This window comes from Pleurotus ostreatus (genome assembly GCF_014466165.1).
Source record: "Pleurotus ostreatus strain PC9 chromosome Unknown scaffold_11, whole genome shotgun sequence".
Lineage (NCBI taxonomy): Eukaryota > Fungi > Basidiomycota > Agaricomycetes > Agaricales > Pleurotaceae > Pleurotus > Pleurotus ostreatus.
This window is the reverse complement of record NW_023503166.1, coordinates 1,017,652-1,037,964: the sequence shown is the minus strand read 5'-3', so window position 1 is coordinate 1,037,964 and position 20,313 is coordinate 1,017,652. Positions and strand designations below refer to the sequence as shown.

At 51.8% G+C, this 20,313-nt stretch overlaps 9 protein-coding genes and 1 non-coding gene across 10 annotated transcripts; 5 read left to right on the top strand and 5 right to left on the bottom strand.

Annotated features, from left to right (window-relative positions):
* Window positions 1–510: 510 nt before the first annotated feature.
* Window positions 511–3,592, top strand: PC9H_002656 (uncharacterized protein; the record flags this gene model as incomplete). The annotated part of the gene is made up of 24 exons (XM_036772291.1): window positions 511–579; window positions 638–776; window positions 833–865; window positions 913–972; window positions 1,023–1,177; window positions 1,243–1,296; window positions 1,346–1,428; window positions 1,487–1,521; window positions 1,574–1,644; window positions 1,706–1,777; window positions 1,840–1,934; window positions 2,005–2,027; window positions 2,081–2,126; window positions 2,192–2,204; window positions 2,268–2,291; window positions 2,356–2,485; window positions 2,574–2,702; window positions 2,763–2,775; window positions 2,851–3,026; window positions 3,087–3,095; window positions 3,160–3,213; window positions 3,266–3,306; window positions 3,375–3,453; window positions 3,510–3,592. 24 exons carry the CDS (start codon window positions 511–513, stop codon window positions 3,590–3,592), a joined length of 1,686 nt encoding a protein of 561 aa, XP_036625937.1.
* Window positions 3,593–3,759: 167 nt separating this feature from the next.
* On the bottom strand, window positions 3,760–4,797 carry CYP3 (Peptidyl-prolyl cis-trans isomerase H; the record flags this gene model as incomplete). Its single annotated transcript, XM_036772290.1, has 9 exons — window positions 3,760–3,776; window positions 3,827–3,974; window positions 4,043–4,075; window positions 4,133–4,180; window positions 4,228–4,289; window positions 4,362–4,384; window positions 4,508–4,552; window positions 4,610–4,651; window positions 4,700–4,797. The coding sequence occupies 9 exons, from the start codon at window positions 4,795–4,797 to the stop codon at window positions 3,760–3,762; spliced, it is 516 nt and encodes a 171-aa protein (XP_036625936.1).
* A 147-nt stretch (window positions 4,798–4,944) lies between these two features.
* Window positions 4,945–5,653, top strand: DIB1 (U4/U6-U5 snRNP complex subunit dib1; the record flags this gene model as incomplete). Its single annotated transcript, XM_036772289.1, has 6 exons — window positions 4,945–5,157; window positions 5,214–5,257; window positions 5,322–5,369; window positions 5,428–5,455; window positions 5,507–5,576; window positions 5,628–5,653. The coding sequence occupies 6 exons, from the start codon at window positions 4,945–4,947 to the stop codon at window positions 5,651–5,653; spliced, it is 429 nt and encodes a 142-aa protein (XP_036625935.1).
* Window positions 5,654–5,857: 204 nt separating this feature from the next.
* PC9H_002653 lies at window positions 5,858–5,944 on the bottom strand. Its single transcript has one exon. It is a non-coding gene; the product is annotated as a tRNA-Ala (tRNA).
* Window positions 5,945–6,164: 220 nt separating this feature from the next.
* On the top strand, window positions 6,165–7,056 carry PC9H_002652 (uncharacterized protein; the record flags this gene model as incomplete). The annotated part of the gene is made up of 5 exons (XM_036772288.1): window positions 6,165–6,216; window positions 6,274–6,371; window positions 6,432–6,470; window positions 6,528–6,654; window positions 6,710–7,056. 5 exons carry the CDS (start codon window positions 6,165–6,167, stop codon window positions 7,054–7,056), a joined length of 663 nt encoding a protein of 220 aa, XP_036625934.1.
* Window positions 7,057–7,537: 481 nt separating this feature from the next.
* On the top strand, window positions 7,538–8,413 carry PC9H_002651 (uncharacterized protein; the record flags this gene model as incomplete). Its single annotated transcript, XM_036772287.1, has 5 exons — window positions 7,538–7,580; window positions 7,633–7,733; window positions 7,789–7,827; window positions 7,889–8,015; window positions 8,067–8,413. 5 exons carry the CDS (start codon window positions 7,538–7,540, stop codon window positions 8,411–8,413), a joined length of 657 nt encoding a protein of 218 aa, XP_036625933.1.
* Window positions 8,414–8,481: 68 nt separating this feature from the next.
* On the bottom strand, window positions 8,482–11,367 carry PC9H_002650 (uncharacterized protein; the record flags this gene model as incomplete). Its single annotated transcript, XM_036772286.1, has 17 exons — window positions 8,482–8,818; window positions 8,867–8,998; window positions 9,053–9,144; window positions 9,202–9,317; window positions 9,377–9,390; window positions 9,459–9,603; window positions 9,660–9,848; window positions 9,903–9,985; window positions 10,038–10,228; window positions 10,284–10,337; window positions 10,394–10,418; window positions 10,482–10,678; window positions 10,731–10,786; window positions 10,845–10,978; window positions 11,032–11,164; window positions 11,225–11,286; window positions 11,336–11,367. 17 exons carry the CDS (start codon window positions 11,365–11,367, stop codon window positions 8,482–8,484), a joined length of 1,992 nt encoding a protein of 663 aa, XP_036625932.1.
* Window positions 11,368–12,009: 642 nt separating this feature from the next.
* On the bottom strand, window positions 12,010–12,828 carry PC9H_002649 (uncharacterized protein; the record flags this gene model as incomplete). Its single annotated transcript, XM_036772285.1, has 3 exons — window positions 12,010–12,483; window positions 12,540–12,712; window positions 12,768–12,828. 3 exons carry the CDS (start codon window positions 12,826–12,828, stop codon window positions 12,010–12,012), a joined length of 708 nt encoding a protein of 235 aa, XP_036625931.1.
* Window positions 12,829–14,611: 1,783 nt separating this feature from the next.
* Window positions 14,612–16,170, top strand: PC9H_002648 (uncharacterized protein; the record flags this gene model as incomplete). The annotated part of the gene is made up of 2 exons (XM_036772284.1): window positions 14,612–14,812; window positions 14,872–16,170. 2 exons carry the CDS (start codon window positions 14,612–14,614, stop codon window positions 16,168–16,170), a joined length of 1,500 nt encoding a protein of 499 aa, XP_036625930.1.
* Window positions 16,171–17,753: 1,583 nt separating this feature from the next.
* Window positions 17,754–20,179, bottom strand: PC9H_002647 (uncharacterized protein; the record flags this gene model as incomplete). Its single annotated transcript, XM_036772283.1, has 3 exons — window positions 17,754–19,269; window positions 19,320–19,511; window positions 19,680–20,179. The coding sequence occupies 3 exons, from the start codon at window positions 20,177–20,179 to the stop codon at window positions 17,754–17,756; spliced, it is 2,208 nt and encodes a 735-aa protein (XP_036625929.1).
* Window positions 20,180–20,313: the final 134 nt, after the last annotated feature.

Sequence of the window (20,313 nt, the reverse complement as noted above, 5' to 3'; positions counted from 1 at the left end):
GCGTATTCAGCCCCGTATCACTCACCGTAGCAGCAAGCTAACCCCATCATCAGCAACGACAAAGCAACGTTCTACACTGACACGGAACGATCTCCTCATCTCCGGGGCAGGCAGAGTATTGTACCGTGAGTTTATTCTACACCGCGAAGTGCGAAGGCGACTGATGGGTAGCCAGATGCGCCAACATCCTAGGTGGAGGCAGTAGGTAAGCATACAATGAGTCTCATGAACGAAATTGATACTTAAGAGACTCTCAGTATCAACTTCCAGGTAGGGCCAGTGGATGCTCGTATCCATGTTGCTGCTAATCCTTGGGCGTGGGGCAGATGTACACAAGGGTACTTGCATGTCTTTCGTTATGTTACCACATTATTGACTATCGACCGTTGTAGGCTTCGGCTTCCGATTGGGGTGAGCAAGCGTGACTCTGCAAGGAAGGCTGGGGTACTAATCTTTCGTAAAGATGATTTCAAGACCCCAGGATGGACTGCCAACGGTGCGTCATCAATCATGAAATCAATTCGAGATAACACTGACCCCAAGATGCGTCCGACAGACTTACTTCCCCTCATGAAACGCGTAAGTCTCCGCAACGTAGCGATGACAGCCGGCCTTTGACGCGTATATGGCCATATAGCTGGAGAACTATCAGAAGCCAAGCAACAGCGACACGCATGGCTACGATGGACCAATCGCCATCAGCAATGGTGGACAGATAACACAAGTCGCACAGGACTTTTTGCGCGCATCGGACGCAGTCGGTGTCCCTTTCAACGGTGCGTAGAGTTTACGCAGCCGGGATACATGACGCTGACCGTGTTCCTTGTCGTAGACGATATCCAGGACCTGCAGACAAGTCACGGAGGTTAGCAATCTTTCAATGAGCTATAACGCAGCTAACGGATTTCGCAGCTGAGATCTGGGCTAAATACATCAACAGACACACCGGCCGACGCAGCGACGCCGCCACTGGTATGCTTTTATTCCATTTGCTATTCATCCATTCCTCAAATCGCCGGTAGCCTATGTCCACAGCGTCATGGACGTCCAGAACAACTTGTATCTGCGCACAAACGCACGCGTATCTCGAGTTATCTTCGAGGGGAACAAGGCGGTCGGCGTGGCATACGTGCCTTCCAGGAATCGTGTCCATGGCGGCAAAGTCCAGGAAACTATTGTAAGTGCATGTGCATGGCGTGTTCACTGCGTCATCGCCACGGAACCTGACCGCCAACCTTCCAGGTACGAGCGCGCAAATACGTCGTGTTGAGCAGTGGCACTTTGGGAACGCCACAAGTAAGTTGGCTCGGTTTAGCACAATAGAAATCGAAGCTCACGCGAGAAGATCCTCGAACGCTCAGGCGTGGGCAACTCGCGGCTCCTGCAGAAGATGGACATCAAGGTCGTCAGCGACCTTCCGGGAGTTGGGTACGTCGTGACTCCTCCGTACAGCCAGTTGCCATTTGACCCGGATGCGATGATGCAGAGAGGAATATCAAGACCATTACACGACCCTTTCTTGTGCGTCGTCTTTTGTGTCGTTTCATTGTTTCGGGGCTGACATTGCTTCCAGTGTACCGTGTGTCGAACGAAACGAATACGCTGGACGACTTCCTACGAGGTGACAAGGAAGTTCAGAAAGAGGTGAACTATGGCTTACGACATAATTGCCCATCTTTATCTAACCCACACCCCCATCACACAGTTATTCGCTGAATGGGAAACCAGCCCCGAGAAAGCGCGCCTTTCCTCGAACGCCATTGACGCAGGCTTCAAGGTAAGCTTGACACTCCACGATGTTCGTAACACGCGCAAGGGGTGGCTAAATCCCGATCACAGATCCGCCCGACCGAGGAAGAGCTGAAGGAGATGGGCCCCGAATTCAACGAGTTGTGGAACAAGTACTTCAAAGACAAGCCCGACAAGCCCGTCATGTGAGTGCCCTTCGCGTCCGTATTCGCCAGTACTGGCCGTATTTACTCATGCGGGCGACTTCAATCGTAGGTTCGGCTCGATCGTGTCTGCAGGTGAATTAGGCACGCACACCGCAAGTGGTGTCAACTCACCTTACCCTTACTAGCCTACGCCGACCACACTCTCCTCCCTCCCGGAAAATACGTTACAATGTACGTTCCTTATTCCATGTTCATTCATTCGCGCCCATACCCAACGAACGTCTACTTCTTACCAGGTTCCAATATCTCGTACGTCTTATGTCTCGCCGATTCATACCACATATCACAAGTTTGGACTAACCCCCGTACCAGGAATACCCTGCTAGTCGCGGAAAGGTACGTCATCTCCCCAAGAACGATACGCAAAATACTGCCTCGGGACTCACAAAGACATCAACAGATCCACATCCAGTCGAGCAACCCGTACGAGCCGCCCTTCTTCGACAGCGGCTTCATGAACAACAAGGCCGACTTCGCGCCCATCCGTTGGAGCTACAAGAAGACCCGAGAAGTCGCTCGGCGCATGGACGGTGCGTGCCCTAACCTTTTCTCCCCCAACCTCTATCCCCTAGTCTCTATCCAAGTCGCATATACCCATTCCTCATAAACGACTCCCAGCGTTCCGCGGCGAACTGACGTCGCACCACCCCCGGTTCCACCCGGCGTCGCCGGCGGCGTGTAGGGACATCGACATCAAGACCGCCAGAGAGATCATGCCCAACGGGTTCACTGTTGGCATCCACATGGGTACGTCTCCCTCGCCCTCTCACCCAGAAAATTGTCACTGAATGAGTTCGTGTTCATTAGGCACCTGGCATGCGTAAGTGAAATTTGGTCACCTCAGATCCAACCACCGCGTTGTTGATTGCACATCTGCGTGAATGGCGTTGTTTAGTCCCGGCGAACAATTCGACGCGAGCAAGGTGCACGAGGACATAAAGTACACGGAAGAGGACGACAAGGCCATCGATGACTGGATCTCAGGTAAGATGACATTCCCTACCTTCTCTGCGCTTGATCACCAACACTTCCAATACGTAGACCACGTCGAGACCACCTGGCACAGTCTCGGTGAGTAAAACTAACCTTGAAGCGGATGAAGGACTCACAGCCATGTTTCCCGTTGCTTAGGCACCTGCGGTAAGATGCACATTTGTGCCTTTGATTATGATTCCAATGATTGCTGAAACCCGTTGGCCCGTAGCAATGAAGCCGAGGGAACAGGGCGGTGTCGTGGATGGCCGCCTCAATGTCTACGGTAAGCACCCACCCCTACTCTCCTAGTCACTTCGAATTCAACTTGCCCCCAGGAACGGAAAACCTCAAATGTGTTGACTTGAGTATCTGCCCTGTGAGTGGAACAGACATCACGAAGCAATGGTAATAGTTTCGATACTGACATGTTCATGTTCGTGGCAGGATAACCTCGGCACGAACACATACTCGTCTGCGTTGCTTGTAGGCGAGAAAGGTGCAGATTTGCTGTGCGAGGATCTAGGTAAGCGCACCAGAAGGTTCGCGTCTGCGTGTGGCGGAAGTTAACATCCTGTGTAGGCATCAAAGTCAGGACTCCTCATGCACCGGTCCCACACGCCCCAGTGCCGACAGGTGTTCCCGCAACGCAGCAAGTTCGCTGAACGGCCTAACAACTCGTGGTTGTTTCATCAATCCTTATCCACTACACTTCAAGGGCGCTCTCCCCCCAACATCCTCCATTTATCACATATCTTTTACCTTGTAACAGTCTCGCGATGGTTTTGTATGAGTATTGTGTATGTATTAGCACTATGTGGCCAACATTGAATTACATTTCACCACATTCTGTGCCGAATGTCAGCACACACGCACAACGCGCAACTGAATTCGTATACCAGTAATCTTAACGACCAACTTAGGCCGGTTATTCGGGCCAGTCGGCACGTTCTCGATCTTGCGTAGCGTGAGCATACCGTCGATGACGCGTCCGAAGACGACGTGTTTCCCGTCGAGGAAGTCGCATTTTGCGGTGGTGATGAAGAACTTGCAAGCGAAGCGCGAAGTTTAATGGTTAGTAGGGTTTGATGTTGAAAGTAAAAGGACGGGCGTACTTGGCATCCGTTCGTGTTTGGCCCGGAGTTTGCCTGCAGGAAAAGTTCAGGTCTATATTACTCCAAGGGTAGGTGTACGTATACACGCACCATGGAGAGCAATCCCGGACCCGTATGCTTCTCAATGAAGTTTTCGTCCTGCAGAAAACGTGAGTTACAAGCCTGCAACAATGAAGATAACTCACTGGAAATTTATCGCCGTATATCGAGAAAGAGCCCGTCCCGTCCCCTTTCATAAAATCACCGCCTAGAACATTGGACCAACAGAATCAGACAGGTACTCTAACGTTAAGCACGCGTGGAGAGCGTGAACACGAACCTTGGCACATGAAGTTTGGCACTCTGGGTGTGAATGATCGGTTATATGAACGAGTGCATAAGACAAGCGTACGCCCTGCTTACACTCTTTCAAGCAATGCTCATCAGTCCGTCTGCGCTTGGATGGAAACCGAATACGGTATGTACCTGTGGAAGGTTGCATTCTTGTACCCTTGTGGCCGCGAGTTCACGCTAGATCCAACCATCTAATCAGGGGTGTTCAATGGCTTTCACAAGTAATGCTCATACCGAAATTCGCCAGTGCAAAGCTGGCGGAAATTCTCAGCGGTCCTTGACTGCCGATGAATGGTCCGTTTACGAGGTAGAGGGGAGGCTCACTTGGGAACGATGTCGCTAAATAGCTCCATTTTCATTCTTCCTGCTGGAGTTTCACCTATATTGATGTCCATGAATACAACTGGTCGATTAGAGGACATGATGGTATGAGTTCAAGAGTTATTCAGTCAAGGAGTTAGCACAGATAAGATACAATCAGAGATTCACACAGTCACATTAACTGCTTCCCAGTCTCATTTTGCACAAGCGCCCATTTTGATTCTACCGTCATCACCTTCCTGTGAACAATGTCGTATTTCCTGCCCCACCTGCCCTCTGGCTGGCACGTCGACGAAGCCATCAAATCAGAGGAAGACAGAGTAGTTGTGATTCGCTTTGGCCACGACTGGGACACGCAATGCATGGTCATGGACGAAACCCTCTACGCTGTCGCCGAAAAGGTCCAGAATTTCGCCGTCATCTACCTCACTGATATCACTGAGGTACCGGACTTCAACAAGGCGAGTCTGTGTATGGTGCATTACTTAGCGGATCCCACTGATATCCCGAACCATAGATGTATGAGCTGTACGACCCATGTACTGTCATGTTCTTCTATCGGTCAGTAATTGGATGCAATATAAACCGTTTAGCATGTAGGCCTGACATGATGTTACATCGCTAGCAACAAGCATATCATGATTGATTTAGGAACGGGGAATAACAATAAGATGTGAGTACATTGATGTCATATTCCACTTCGTTGGCGACTTATCGTAAACCATCCCTAGCAATTGGGCTATGGATAATAAACAGGAGGTCGGTATTCTCATCAACTTAGAGGTCCCTTATTTAATCGCCACATTACAGCTTATTGATATCATTGAGACGGTTTATCGGGGGGCATCGAAAGGGCGCGGTCTGGTCGTTTCTCCGAAAGGTTTGGATACCTTTTCAACTCGCCATCACCCCGAGCTAACCTTTTGAATAGATTATTCGACGCGCTATCGATACTAGCAACTTTGGAAAGGATACTGTGCGTCTATCTATTCTGCCCTTCGCAGCAATATATTGCTCTAGCGATAGGCGACTATCTTATAGTCTTTTATGTCTTTCCTCTGCAATGAAACCCCACCAAACGTTGCCTAACAACCTGGATAGACATGAATGACAGAACCATCCATAAGCCGAAGTTAGTTACGGAGCAAACCGACAAAAAGATGGACACATTGGGAATTGAACCCAACACCTCCCGCAATCACTTAGTCGTGCTAAGCGGGCGTGATAAACCAACTACACCATGTGCCCTTGACATATGTGTCTCATGCAGGAATCATATTGAGACATCTGCAGGAACAGGTCAATCCCCAGCCCATTCAAACACTGCCGGGGATTGCCAGGCACTGCATCGTATGGACTGTCCCTGAAACGATGTGTCTGTGGACCCTGCATGTAAAAATTGCTATAAAGATAGTTCGATGCGGCGGCGGTTCATGCGTTGAAACTTTACGCTTTTCACCGGTTCACCATGACTCGCCTTTCTGTCGTTGCTTCTTTGCTCCTCGTCGCCTCAGCCTCAGGTGAGCAGTGTATCCCTGTACGATCTCAGCGACTGACTGAGCGTCAAATTTGCATAGTTGGTGCAGTAGAGTTGATTGCGCGAAGCGCGGATGAGTTGGGCCAGCTCTTCGCCCGTCAGAGCACCATCTTGGACCCCGCCGACATTCCCTCCGCTGTGAGCAGGCTATGAGCCCACATGCCGTACCATGACAAACTCACCAAAAACTCGCAACAGTGTCAATCACAATGCACGGGAATAGTTAGCGCCTTGAATGTAAGTGTTGAGTCAGCGTCTGCCAGCATTCTAACTGATCGCATCAATTTGCAACAGTCGTGCGCAAGTACTACCTGCATTTGCACGAATACTAATGCCAGAGGGCTCGAAGCATGCGTCAACTGCCTGGTGTCCCTCGCAAACACCCCTTCCATGCAAACCCAGGGTCAAAGCATCCTTGACAGTGAGCGCCATTCCGGCTGGATCTACAAAATACTAACCACGCCTCGTTCCCACAGACTTCGTCGCCGGCTGTGGCGGAACGGTAGCTCCCTTGACTATCGTTGGAGGATCGACTGCCTCTGCATCCGCCTCTGCCGGCTCTAGTGTGGGCTCCATAGCTTCCGGTAGTGCCATCGGAGCCCCCAGCACATTCGCCCCGATCGCATCTCCGTCAGTAACGTCTCCGCTTACTTCAACTACCCGTACATCCACCGCCCCGCAACAGACGATCACAGACGTAGGCAACGGAGGTAGCAGCGGAGCTGATGACCCCTTCGGCAATGGTGCTGCAGGTCAAGGCGCAGCCTTCATCTCTGCGGTCCTGGCTTGTGTCGCCGCTGGCGCAGTCTTCCTTGTTGTGTAGCCGTCTCAGGAATGGAAGGCTGATTGTAAGCGACTGTACTTATCTTCGATTTCAATACCGACATTGCTTATATACCACCTGTTGTACCTTACCTTACAAGCCACATGCAACGGGCCTTCTTGATCAGAACATTCTGATTTATTGTTAGAGGACGTAAGGCGTTTACACATCCCCGACAATCGTCTCTATGTGCTTAGGCGGATTCATCTTAGGACAGGAACACTCTGCATTTGCCTAATGTCGACAAGCGGAACTCGATGCAACATACAAGATTCTAACTCACCTAGCTCGAGTTCCTCAGCAAACTGGAGATGGAGCAGGCTCAGTATCTAAGAACTGGTGGGATGAGATGTTGATGGTATCATTGATACCCGCTGTCTAGTGTCCAGATGGACATTGTGAGTCATCTCACGAAGCTCTTAAAAGGAGCATGGAACCATTTGAATTCATCGTCATTCACTTTCTGCTTTAGTCCTCAAGGATGCTCGGTGTGTTCACGACAATGATCATCGCGATTGCCCAAGGTACGTCTCTCTTGCGCAGGAAGAGCTAAACTTGATGCCTATCGCGAAATAGTGACGGCTAGTAGTCTTTCTGATGCTCTCCAAAGCGGCCGCCTCCGTTTGCAGTCGCGCCAGGTCGGTGGTCCCTTGAGCTTGAGTGACTTCCCCCCAGACGTGAGCAACCTTGTGCCAGTTTCCGGGAATGATGCACTAATCACCGAGCTCTCAGTGTCAAGCCATCTGCACCCCTGCTGTTAATGTAGCCACTGTGTGTGATCGCTGGTTGTGCGCGATGCCCCCCTAACATGCATCCTAATTTCTCCTATTAGAACCCCAACTGCCAAACATTTCGATGTGAATGCACAGCGACGAACACACTAAATCTCCAGTCTTGCCTCTATTGTGTAGCGTTTGATATAGGTGGATCTCTGGCGGTTGCGGACGCCTCCGTGCAAAGTAAGCTATGGTTATTAAGGCTTTCAATGTACTAACTGGTTCAAATACCAGCATTCGTGAATGAATGTGCCACAAATGGTTTCCCCATTCCCGGATTCTTCCCGACCACTGGGGCCCCAGCTACTGTCCGTCCACCCCCCGCGTCCATTCGTAGCACTGGTGTCTTTCCTACGAGTTCTGCGTCATCCCGTTTTTCTTTTCCGGTCCCAGGCACTTCGGATGCGAGAGAGACACCCACTTCGGCTGGCTCACCGCCCCCGCAGAATACCATTTCACCTAGTAATGTACCTTCTGGTCTTCCGGTCATTGGAAATGGCGCTTTCGTCCCAAGGGTTCATGTTGGTGGAGCTGTTTTCGTTACAGTTATGCCTGTATTAGGTCTACTCCAGTACATCTGATAGCTACATTAATGGTCAATGGTTTCCTTACTATGTATTTATTTGTTCAACATTAATATCTATATATCTCAGCCTATAAGGGTATCTTGGCCGTGCTTGTCGTCGCCTTCACTGAGTGTGAATGAAGCATTCGGTTTATCGGGATCCCAGTGATCCATAATCAATTCCTCTATCTTCTCCATGATCCGCCGGCTGCTGACGCGATCCCCAATGTTTAGGTCGCCAACGAAGGAACGAACGATAGTGTGGTTCCTCCTTAGTACCCCAGAATTGGCATATGTGTCAATCGCTTCTTTGATCACGTCGTGGTCGATTTTGGCGCTTTGTTCGTGGCCTTTAAAGACGAGTTGCATGATGATAGTCAAGTCGACGACGTAACACATCAGGCACCGTATGGACTCATGGCTAAGTCAGATGTTTAGTTGGAGTTCGGGACGGAGGAGATGGGCATACCTGCGTTGATAGACCTGCCATACCCATGCGGCCAATCCGAGGATAACGGCGATAGGTATTACAATTGGCGTCGCAAGTGGGACTGCAGCAGTTGCTGAGGCCAAAGCCGTCACGGCAGGGCCAATAGCAGTGCTGTCGAAATGATCTGAGCGTCCGGAAAGGTTCCAGCTTGCGAATACGACGTACAGGCTCTTTACGGGGCTCACGGGCTGCGCCTCGTCTCTCATATCGCATAAGAGCTGAATGATGTCTCCTTTCACCGTATCGCTTAATAGATACTGCACAGATAATTTAGATGAGGCCACAATTCTCGATGCTCTCAAATGCCTGCTTACCATTTCAGCATCCTGAAAATTCCATACAGCCACGATGTCCTTATGGATGACGTCCAGGCAGACCTTCAGCGTTCTTCCGGGAAAGTCGGCACTGGCGGAAATCGCGTTCCAGTAACCTATTCAATGATACCGATGATTCACCAAGTCTCTTAGGGGTGGAGGTGGAGGTACGTACGTTTCTTTCCGATTCTGGATGGAATGGTTAGCTTTATCTTGCAAAGGGCGGGGGGCACCATATTTGAGGCTGAGGAGCTCACGCAATGCATGTACGGATCTTTACATCGGCGCTCACCCTTTGCGCCATGCCCGATGCTAACGACGCAAGCCTATGAACATTCTCCTCGACTTTGTCAAACGTCAGCGTGGTAAGGTCCTCAAGGGTAGACCGGTATTTGTGCTTCGCTATCAGGAGGAACCACGGGTCAGGCTGCAACACGCGGACAAATAGTGATACGTACTAGAGACCTTCACATAAAGTGCATTGGGAGAGATCTCGAGGAGGGGCTGTACACACATTTCGTGGAATGCACTCTCTGCTTGCTCCATAATAATACTCTGCCGTTCCTCAGGGTCCACCCTGTCATCGAGATCGTAGTCCTTGGATCTGACGAGTAGGTCATACTTTGTGAAGACCACGATGACAGGGACTGGAAGAGGATGATGAATGATACTTGTTAGAGAGTCAAAGGTTTGTTGCTCACCATGTTCAATCTGTTGCCTGAGAAATACCTCGTCGCCATATTCGAATGATCGCCCACCCGCACTCGGGATCTCTGTACACAACCTGACATATATCAGCACATATAAAGCAAGCCCAAGCGCAGAGGGGGAATCACCAGATAGCGTGCAGTTTATCCTTGAGTTCGGGCATTCGCCTGCGCTCTTCGATAAACTTCTTTACGGCATTAAGGTTTCTGTCTTCCCCGTGTTCAAATCCTTTGGAATCGTGTACGACGAAGCGGTCGTTGTCTGTCGACGTAATCTCGAAGTTAATGTCGGACACGCCTGGCCGATCTTCTGACACGCTCTAGAGGGTCGTTCAGGAGCCTAGATGGTAGAGGTTTGCTAGAGTCGCCACACACCGCTTTGTCAACGCCGAAAGTCATATTTATCAACGACGACTTTCCGACGCCACTCTGGTAGTTGCTCATGTAGGCGGTTTAGAGAGGGTGTTGGGGATGGCATAACTTACCTTTCCTATTACCAAGATCCTGAATCTAGAGGTAGTGGCGTTTAACTTGGTGCTAGGTGGACACGTCCAGCCACTAGAAGGTACGTACCTTGGGCAAGCCTTTAGCACTTCATCTGAAGTCGCAGAGAGTTCCGCATTCGGATCGACGGGGACTTCGTTCGGTGACCCATCATCATTAGTCGAGCTTTCATAACTCCTCGAGTACCGTTCGACTTCGCTGGGCTTGAATAACCCCCATGATGACGGCTCCGGATTAAACTCGACACGGCTATCGACACTCGAACGCTAGACCTCGTCGTCAAGAGGTCAATAAAAACGAAGGCAAAGCCGTTCTTACCGGATTACTGAGTCCGACCGTCAATTCTATCTTGTCGTGCTGTGAATACGTCCACTCTGCTTGCGGATTACACTACATCACCACTAAGACTCGATGATAGATTCTCAGACTCACCTGACTTCCCCGAATCATGCGCCTTGAATAAATCCATGCTGGGGGCGTACACTATCAGCGCTTGAACCGGGATGAGCAAGGGCTTGCGGAAGAGTTGGATCTTGAGGATGCGATTGTCACCGGGTGATATATATCTAAAATGCAGGTTGTAATACGAAGGTACGCGGAAGCGACAAACCAAACGAACAATGAGGACTCTGGTTTCCATACATGAGCCTTCTCACGTCGGCCCTGATACGACATCTTCACGCCTTGCTCGGCGTAACTGACAATAATCCTCTCCGTTAACTTGTAAGAGCTTTCAGATGTGGCTTTAATCTCTATCACGATTCGGACGTTTAGAACGCCGTTGGAAGTCTTGTGATGCATGATGAACTAACCAGTGACAAGTAACCGCCGATGGCCAGCATCGTCTGACGAGAAGCCAGTGCCCGTGGAGAACCTGAGTGGGGGTATGAGCTCAGAAATATGTACACGTTACTTCTGCATACCTGGGTTCAATGGGGGAGAGAGACTTCTGCATGGTGGGGGGAAATGTAGTAGGATGTTGACGGAGCAACGATGCGATGGTAAGGCTGCCTTTATTGTCTCGGGGGACAGCACAGCGTCAATTACTACCTTTTACAGAAGCCTTGTAAACACTGCAATCCGATTCAGCAATACCCATTCCCATGGCCCGAAGACATTGCGCTCCAGACTGCCACTCTAAGTCGCTCGTGCGAGATAAAGCAACACGGCATATTGCTAACATACCGTAGAATGAATCTTAGCAAGTATTGTGCGCTATTCCGCGCGCAGAAGTCCTTCAAGGTCCTGCAAGAAGCCCGATGGTACCTTCTGTCGCGTTTTGGGTGCAGCGGGCCTCCGGTCGTCAGCCGTTCCTGCAGAAATTGTAGCCGACAATCGGCCGGGACGTCTACAGGGAGGTCACAGGCCAGCTTTGTGTTTGACTAAGTGCAGCCCGTGGCAAGAGTCAGATAGCAAGTTTCAAACGTTCGTGATGGCGACAAGCGATTGGCCAAATTCCTGCACACAGGGGCTGAAGAGGGGTAGCCGCCGCCGTGATGTCCGAAAGAGTCATTCACAAAGGGAAACATTAGCTGAACACTACTGGTACACGACTAATTGATCTAACAGCCCAGTTCCGTCGCAATTTGGATACCTCTCATGCCATAGCCATGATAGCGCCCATGACAGCCATCGGTACGAACTCGGCGAGGCCAGTTGGAGCGGCAAACGCAGCGGCGTTGCTGTGACTTGCAGTTGATGTAGGTGAACCGCTAGTTTGATGCGATGCCGATGACGAATGTGGGCTGGTACTGGTGGCGGAAGGTGGCGGAATGGTGACCGTAGTAGTCTCGAACGAGTCCGTAATAGCCGCCGTGACTGTGGTCCCAATTGTGAACTCCCCGTGAGCGCCAGTCGACATACCGGGAGGCAGAGAAAAGTGTGGTGGAAGGGAAACGGTGGGGGTAGGGAGGTTGCTGATTCCGTTTCCTTTGCATACCTCCTCGAAGATTGAGATCGCGAATGCTGCCTCGATGGGGCTTCCAACGTTTGCTGCAATCACACAGTTGACACATTTACCCAGAGCCTCGGTATGCTCTGCAGTGCACAGGCACTTCGCATCTTTGCAAACCTAGACAACGTAGGGAAGTCAGCTGATGAACAAAACTATTCCAAAATGACACGTACATCACCGGCATTGAAGGCGGTGTTGCAATCATTCCTGCACTGTGGAGGAGAATTGGGTGACTTGGGGTCAAACGGCGATGATGGCGTTTGCTGCCCCGGGGCACCAGCTCCAGGACTTTGTCGAACAAAAAGCCCCTTCACAGCGTCAATCGCTTCCGTCTCAGTGTACGCAGCTGAACACGATTATAGATGTCAGCACTGCGAGTCCGAGTAATTTATGCAACGCACCATTGGCTCCGGCAGAAGCAACCAGAGCAACAAAAATTGCCGACTTAAATGTGAATCTCATCGTCGCAGTGTCAGGGTGGAGGACACGACGGTACCAAATGAGAGGGGGAAGGGAATGCTCACCACTAGTCCCTTTGGTCTGTGTATTTACGTGGTCCTCAACTGACTTGACACCCTGAATTTTGTGCTACTGTCGAATGCAATGGACACTAGAAGGTTGGCTTGCGGTCATCACCAGGCGCTAAGCCGAATCCTACAAGTGCCCATCACGTGGGCGCAGCCAATACCTACGATTTGTCTGCGACTCCAATGCTATATGGGCGGAGGTTGGTGGCGATCAGCGGCGCGCAAGGCAGCGCCAACAGAAACATGGAAGCAGACCCATGAAGACGAAATGCGATCATTGAATTTATAGAAGTCGGCGGAGGCGTCAAAGGCACAGGTAGTGGCTGTCGACTGCGCACCGGCTTCAAGTCTGACAGTTGCTCGCAAAGCAGACTTCGCCCTAACGCGCTAGCGTCGCCGAAGCGTCTGCTAATCGGGCGAAAGACAGGTCGTCGAGCTTGATATTTGGATGGAAAGAGCATAACGACTCCTTATCTGACCATGATGTAGCATCAAATTCTCTATGTCATTATTGTCGTGATGGTCATCGTGGATGTGTAGATAGTGATAGCCAGGATGTCACTTATCGCTCGTGATGTGGTGTTACAAGGAGGCCGTGATACCACCGCCGCCGTCGCTGAGGGGATTCCAAGGTTATCTGCGTCGGTTGCACTGTGGGACAAAACAATAATAGAAAGACGTGAGTAAATTGGCTGGCTGGGGAAGCAGAAAGGACAAAGCGCACAGTTGCTTATCATTCTACGAGGCAAATTTCTCCCAGCCCCTCGACAACTCTCTTCTAATCCTGTCAAGGATGTCATTGTATGAAGCGATAGATTGGTATCGTTGCGCACCATCTAGGGAAGCTTGAGCCTGGGTGTAGACTTCTGCGACTCCTGGCGCTAGAGAAACGACGCAATTCAGGCATTCCACGAGATGATTCTGCGTGTTTGTTGTGCAGGGACAAGTAGTGCTTGCGCAAGAGGTCTATGGCCCGGATAAGTATCAGCAGACTGCGGTGAGCCACAGCAAGAAGTGATACAACATTGATCGTTTCAACGATAGATGAGCAATGGGTCTCGCATTGCGCCGGGAGAATACTTGGATCGAGTGCCTCCAATTGACGCGCTGCGAGCCCACACCGAGAGCGAGGAACAAGCGCCATGACTTTGGAAACCGGTAAGAATGTCGTCAATTGGGCTTCAGAGTTGACCGATTATTACCTTGAAAGGTGAACAAGAAGAACGAAACATAAAAAAGGCACATCATCGTTGAAAGATGGTTCGTTGGCGCGGCAGCCGCTTGGCTCCACTGGACGCGTGTGGGAAAACGTGCGCCTTGATATCCTAATTTGGTCTGCGTCGGGCCGCCAGGCACGAGCTTCGATATCCAACAAAACGCAAGATTCCATCATCGCTTTGAATGCTCCGAAGGCCTAGCGGTGGGAGGAATCTTGGCCACGCACAGAAGCTACTCGCAAGCGTACTAGACGTAGCCACCGTATGCGGTATCTTGCCGCAGCTTTAATTCGCCATCGCCATCATTGCTACCTTCATTCTCGCTCTCAGCCCCTTGCAGATTTTGGATGCTGGGACGACGCGCAGGTCACCCTTTACCTTCGAGTCCGAGACCACACGGAAGGAAACGAACATTGCTTTCGGCGCCTGACAGCCATAATATTATGTAAACAATTTTACACTCGGATTTGTTGCAATTCTTTTGTGGAATTGTATGTAGGAATGGACGTGCTCGCCATCGACGAACTTCTTCGACACATATTCCAATATTGCGATCGGCGCGACAATCTCAATAACGCGCTTGTGTCGAAGAAATGGTCTGAGGAAGCTCTGAGTGCTCTCTGGAAACATCTGGACGCGATGTATCCCTTGTTGAGCCTGTTGGCTCCGTTGGTGAAGTCAAAGGATAACAGCTCGCTACGTGTTAGTATCCCATTTGTGGCTTCGATTCTGATTTCGATCCTCTGATCCAAATACAACAGGAATTCGAGCGCCCCCTTTGGTCCTACGATTGGACCATCTTTCGCAAATACTCCTGGCGCGTGTACACCATAGTTTATTCCTCGATCGGTAGTGAACTATACTCCCACTCCGTTTTCACCGAAATCGCGTTGAGCAAACCTCAGGGCGACCTTATCCCCAACTTACGCAACCTCGCTTGTACCCCCTATAGCCTATGCGATTTCATACCGCTCCTTCTCAACCGACGTCTCGTCGATCTGACCATTGGAGGCACCACTGGGAAGAGCCTGCCAAAAGTAAAATCGCTTCTGTCTTATCTCCCCGACAGATCCCCAATGCTCAGCCGCCTCAAGCTCCAAATCTTTGATTATGAATATACAGAGATAGGTTTAGATGTGTTTCTGAGTCCCCTCTCTCGGTTGAACGAGCTTGAAATCGGACCCGCAACACTGACCCCATGCGTCATCCGCGCTCTTGCTTGCCTGCCGAGCCTGGAGCACATCCGATCCACCCATCAGTGGGATACCCGTACCCCAAACCGACTCCCGCATCCCCCCGTTGACACCAGCGAACGATTTACGTCCCTCAGACTGCTCGAAATATCCACGGACAACGTCCCATTGTTCCTAGAACCATACAAACTCAACGCGCTACGCAAACTCGTGCTTCAGCCGCACACTCAGCAGACCCGAGAACAGCACTTGCGCTTCTTCGAGGTCATAAGCGCGTGCTGCCCACAGCTCGAGATTCTGCAACTGGAAAAGTGGAGGAATGGTTCTGAACGCCCCTCGAAGCTAGCGCCGGCTGCATGGGAGACATTTGCGCCCCTCCGCCACCTCACCCGCTTGACGGAGCTCTGCCTCATTGATCTACCAATGACCACGCCAGGCTTGCTTTACCTCGCCGAGAACCTTCCCTCTTTGAAGCACCTCGATCTTCGGCGGTCGACCACCACCGACGGTACCCCTGCCTTCCCTATCTCTGTCTTACCACAGCTAGCTGTGATACGCCCGCAGTTGACATTTTTATGCCTCTGTTTGGATACATCCCTTTCTGCGTTGGCAATGACCTTCGACAACGCACGTTTCAGGTGCTTGGCTGAACTCAACGTTGGGCCATCCTGCCTCGACTCCTCGCCTTTGGAAGTAGCGACGTACCTGAGAGGGATCCTTCCAGAGGAATGCCGGCTTACCCGACTTTGGGATGGCTGGAGCGGCGCTGGGGAAGAACGCTGGAACAGCTGGGAGCCTGTTATCGAAATGCTTCCCGCGTTGCTGCTCAACCAGGGGACCTCGCAGGAGACCAACCCTGCGTTGTAAATATACTTTTATTGGGAATTTCAATATCTATGGATGTACATTAGTTCGTAGCAAACTTGAAGCGCCTGCTTTCTGCTGGGAACCAAACCCGAAGATGCACTCCAGCAGACAGCATGGGAAGGCAAGGACCTGGGCCTTGTTCATAGTCGTCCTCGTCTTTTGGCAGAGTTTGCTTTGCACAGCACCAGGAAAGATACGCGCCTCTCACTCAACTACAACCTCAACATCTGGGCCCTGGGGGGCACGTTTTCGCCCCAAACCGCGCCTTGGTCTTGGCCTCCAGGTTTCTGCACAAAAAGAATGAGGCTATGAGCTCGCTGCAACACAACTTTGCCCTTCCTCAGCATGGATGGACTTTTGACGAGGCCACGCTTAACTTGGAGGCCGGGAGCCTGGAAGATGGTGTTCGTAAATGGACTTTTGTTATGGCTGGGACGCCTTGATGGTGAGTTTTCTTCGGTGTGGGTTTGTCTGATGAGGCTCATTATTATCAGTGGTCGGAGCGGGTGGTGTATGTCGTCTCAAGGCAAGAGCGGCAGAGTCGGCAAGCACGTTCCCTTCAGCGTCTACGTCCACGCTTACAAGCACCACCGACGGAGGGTTTGGGAGCACGACCACCGCTTCATCTACTGCAACAAGCACAAGGACGAGTAGCACCTCAACGGCACCCACTCCTCTTCCATCAGTCGCGGACGACACCCCAAATGAATCCATCGATGTCAATACCCTTCCCACCCAATGCCGAAGCCGATGCAGTCCTCTGACGGATGCAATCAACGTACGTCCCCTTCTATAATTCTATTTGCCTTACTCATCTCGAGGCAATGCTGCACGCCCCAAAGTCATGCACTGGCTCGTCTATAACATGCGCATGCACGCGCGCGAATCAAGGCAACGTCGTGGAATGCCTGGAATGCATGGTTCTACTCGCGCCCGGGGTACTTGAAGTTCTGTGGCAGGCGCAGGAGTCCGTCGATGGTGTGTGTTTCCTGTTTACGCCAGGATTCCCTCACTGAACCACTGGTTATGTTTAGAACTTGAACGAAGTTGCAGCGATGCCGGGATTACCCTGCCGCACCGACAGATCATCGACTCGTCGACCGACCAACTGCTATTACTCCAGCGAAATGATCTCCCCTTCCCTCGATACCCCAATGTCTCTTCGTCTTGGTTGGATTAACTGAATATACTGTTTGCTACCCCATGACTTCAGCGTCGTTTCCTGCTCTGTGCGATTTCAGTTCGTATCATCATGAACTGCCTTTCTCCAAGGCTCCTCCAATGTATCCATATACGTCGCTAGTAGAATGAACAATACAGAAGTTGTGCCATATTCGTTGTGCATAATTTACGATACAAAAAGCAGTATGATGCATATATTTACAGAGCTGTTCCGGTGAACCAATTTCCACATCACGGTATCGACATTAGCGGTCTCCATCCTGAGTAACGATAGCAAATGGGACGAGCAAAGAAAAAGGATATACAAGAACGAATTCAGAATAATTGATGAACAAGCCTCCTGGCTTTTAAAGTCGTGTGCTCCTGGGGCCAGCGGTATGTCCGATGCCCGGCACGTTGAGTTAGATCATGCCCAAGCTTTGGCTTTGTCTAAGATTATCCGCCGCGACGCCTCGTCCATGAAAGGGCCGCCAAAGATCTTCGTCGTTTGCCTGCGGTCTCGAGGAGGGTGAAGCCGCCCTCAATTTCGCCAACGCCCTTTCTCTCGCCCTGGCCCCCACTTCAGCCGCCAGCGGATGCCAGGCTTCGGCGTAGTCCGGCTCTTGACCTAGACTGCTCATGCTCTTCCGATGCCGCAGCTCCGCCGGTTCTCTGGACACGTTGAGGAAACCCCTTGCCTGGGGCGGCGACGGCTTCTCCAGCAGCGTATCGAAGGGAATGACGGGTGCTGGCTCAGGTTCCTGTTGGTGCAGATATTCCCCTCCCCGCAAAGAGGCAGACGCCGCCGCCTTGCGTCGTCGCTCGGCGATGATCATCTCTTTCTCCGCATCGGTCAACCCATACCAGTCCCATTGCGACTTGCGCTCCTCATCAGCTACGAAGCCGAGGGGTAAACCAGAAAAGGAGGGCGCATCCCCCTCGGCGACATGGGTCGCCAATCTGCCCCCAGCATCGTCTCCCGACTTCGTCCTCGGTTTCATCTGCCGCGAACTTTGGCTGTAGGCATCGTTCGAGGCGTTTACGCCGTATTCAAACGAAGTTGGGATAACGGGGGCACTTTGGCTGCTCTGCAGCATCGAGGCGTCGGCGGTATCGCGGCTGTAGGAATATCGCCATTTCTCAGAGGCCTCGCTCCGCATTGAGTGGGCGTCGTTGTCCCATTGTCGCCTTCGAGCCGCGTCGTAGGCGGAGACAACAGCTACGCTGCTTGCTGAATCGACGGCCCGACGTTGATCCCACGACGGTTCGCGACCAAGCGTAAGACCCAGGGTCGAGCTCTGAGATGCTCCATTATTGCTAGCGGCTGGGACGCCTGCGCCGGGAGCATTGGCTTCCTGGCCCGATCGCGGGGCTCCGGGGAAAGTCATCGAGGCGGAGAGGTGCAGACTGCTATGCGAGCTACTGCCCGTATTCTGCACTGGCAATGCCCAGCCACCGACCCACGAGTCACGCGCCGAGCTGCGCCCGAGCGTCGATGGCGGCGTGTTCCATTGGAGAGAAGGTTGGTGAGATAGGACCGGGGGCGGCGGGCTGCCCGCTGCGCCCCACGGTGGAGGCATTTGGCCAGCGGAGCCCGAAGACGGAGGAGACCTCGACCACGCGCCATTAACAGGTGGAGATGCGGGATCTGCGCCCTGGCCGCCCATGCTCCATGCTTCTGGTGCGAGTCGGCTTGACGAGGCTGGGGATGGGCCGTACGACGACGAAGGGGCCGGCGGGGGATATGGCGATGACGATGGCGGTGGGTCTGAGGTATTCCAAGCATTCACCATTTGCACGGCATGTTGTATTCGTTTCCTCATTTCCATGACCTTAGCGGTGTCATACGATGCGTATCCCATGGGCCAACATTCCTTGTGCAGCCATGCTTCAAGGATTTCGGCGTTCCACGTTACTTTGGACATAATAGTCCCGTTGCTGGCGACCACAAGTCAATAAGGTCGCTCGAAGAGGTCGTGGTAGCTCACCGAAGGAGTGCACATATGTCTCCCGGATCCCATTTACAGTACCTCACCAACTTCAAGGCAACGGCCCAAAACGGAGTCACGCTTATCAGAACAAGTTTTTGATTCTGAGACGTGAATATAGTGTGTAGATGCAGGTTGTTCGGCCGAAGGGAATCCGTGTATATAGGATCGTAGACGGTGCCAGTCTGAGGGCTGAATGTAACGTAAGTCACTTATCGTCCGTCAAAGGTTGGTGGAGCCGAGAATGAACAGACACGATATCGCCCTCCTTCGGTCGGTCAACACAAGACGATCTCACGAGTGTGAGGGACAGCGCGCTTGTGTTCATGTCGTCCACCGTGAAGGATATTCATGACTCACTTGGTTGCCATCGGGAGTGCGATATCTGCATCGCTGTTCATCCAGTCAGCGCCCAACCCAAACTGCCTTGCCGTAGCTCTGATGCACTTCTTCAGCCGCTCTGTCGCATCAACCACACCAACGCTCTTCCACTCTGCGGCGAACGACCGGTTTATGTAGTCGACATCCCGCGTGGCAGTACGTTTCACCGGGATGGGTATGGGCATGCCGTCATTTCCCACAAAGAGGCTTTGTGACATCGGCGACTGCGTGAGGGGGAACAAACGAGGATGCAGCAGCATGCACGCGCCTCCGTGAATAACGAGGCGGACGGGCCTGTTATCGAAATACGCAGGAACGATGGTAGAGAAGTACTCCAGCACTTGGATGAGCATGTCGCGGGTCATCTCGACATTGTTTTTCTCTGGTAATTGGGGCTCCTGAGGAGATGGGGCGGGAGGAGCATATTGGAAACCACTGGAAGTGTGAGGCTGCTGTGGATTTGCCATCATCATGGCCATATTGTGGATGTCCGCCGACTACAAGGACATGAGTCTGCTGTGTCAAATGAAACAAATGAAATATCGTGCACGATATAGATCAGCCCCCGCTCGATCGATGCTCAAGAGTGAGTCGTTCAAACAATCGGCGTCTG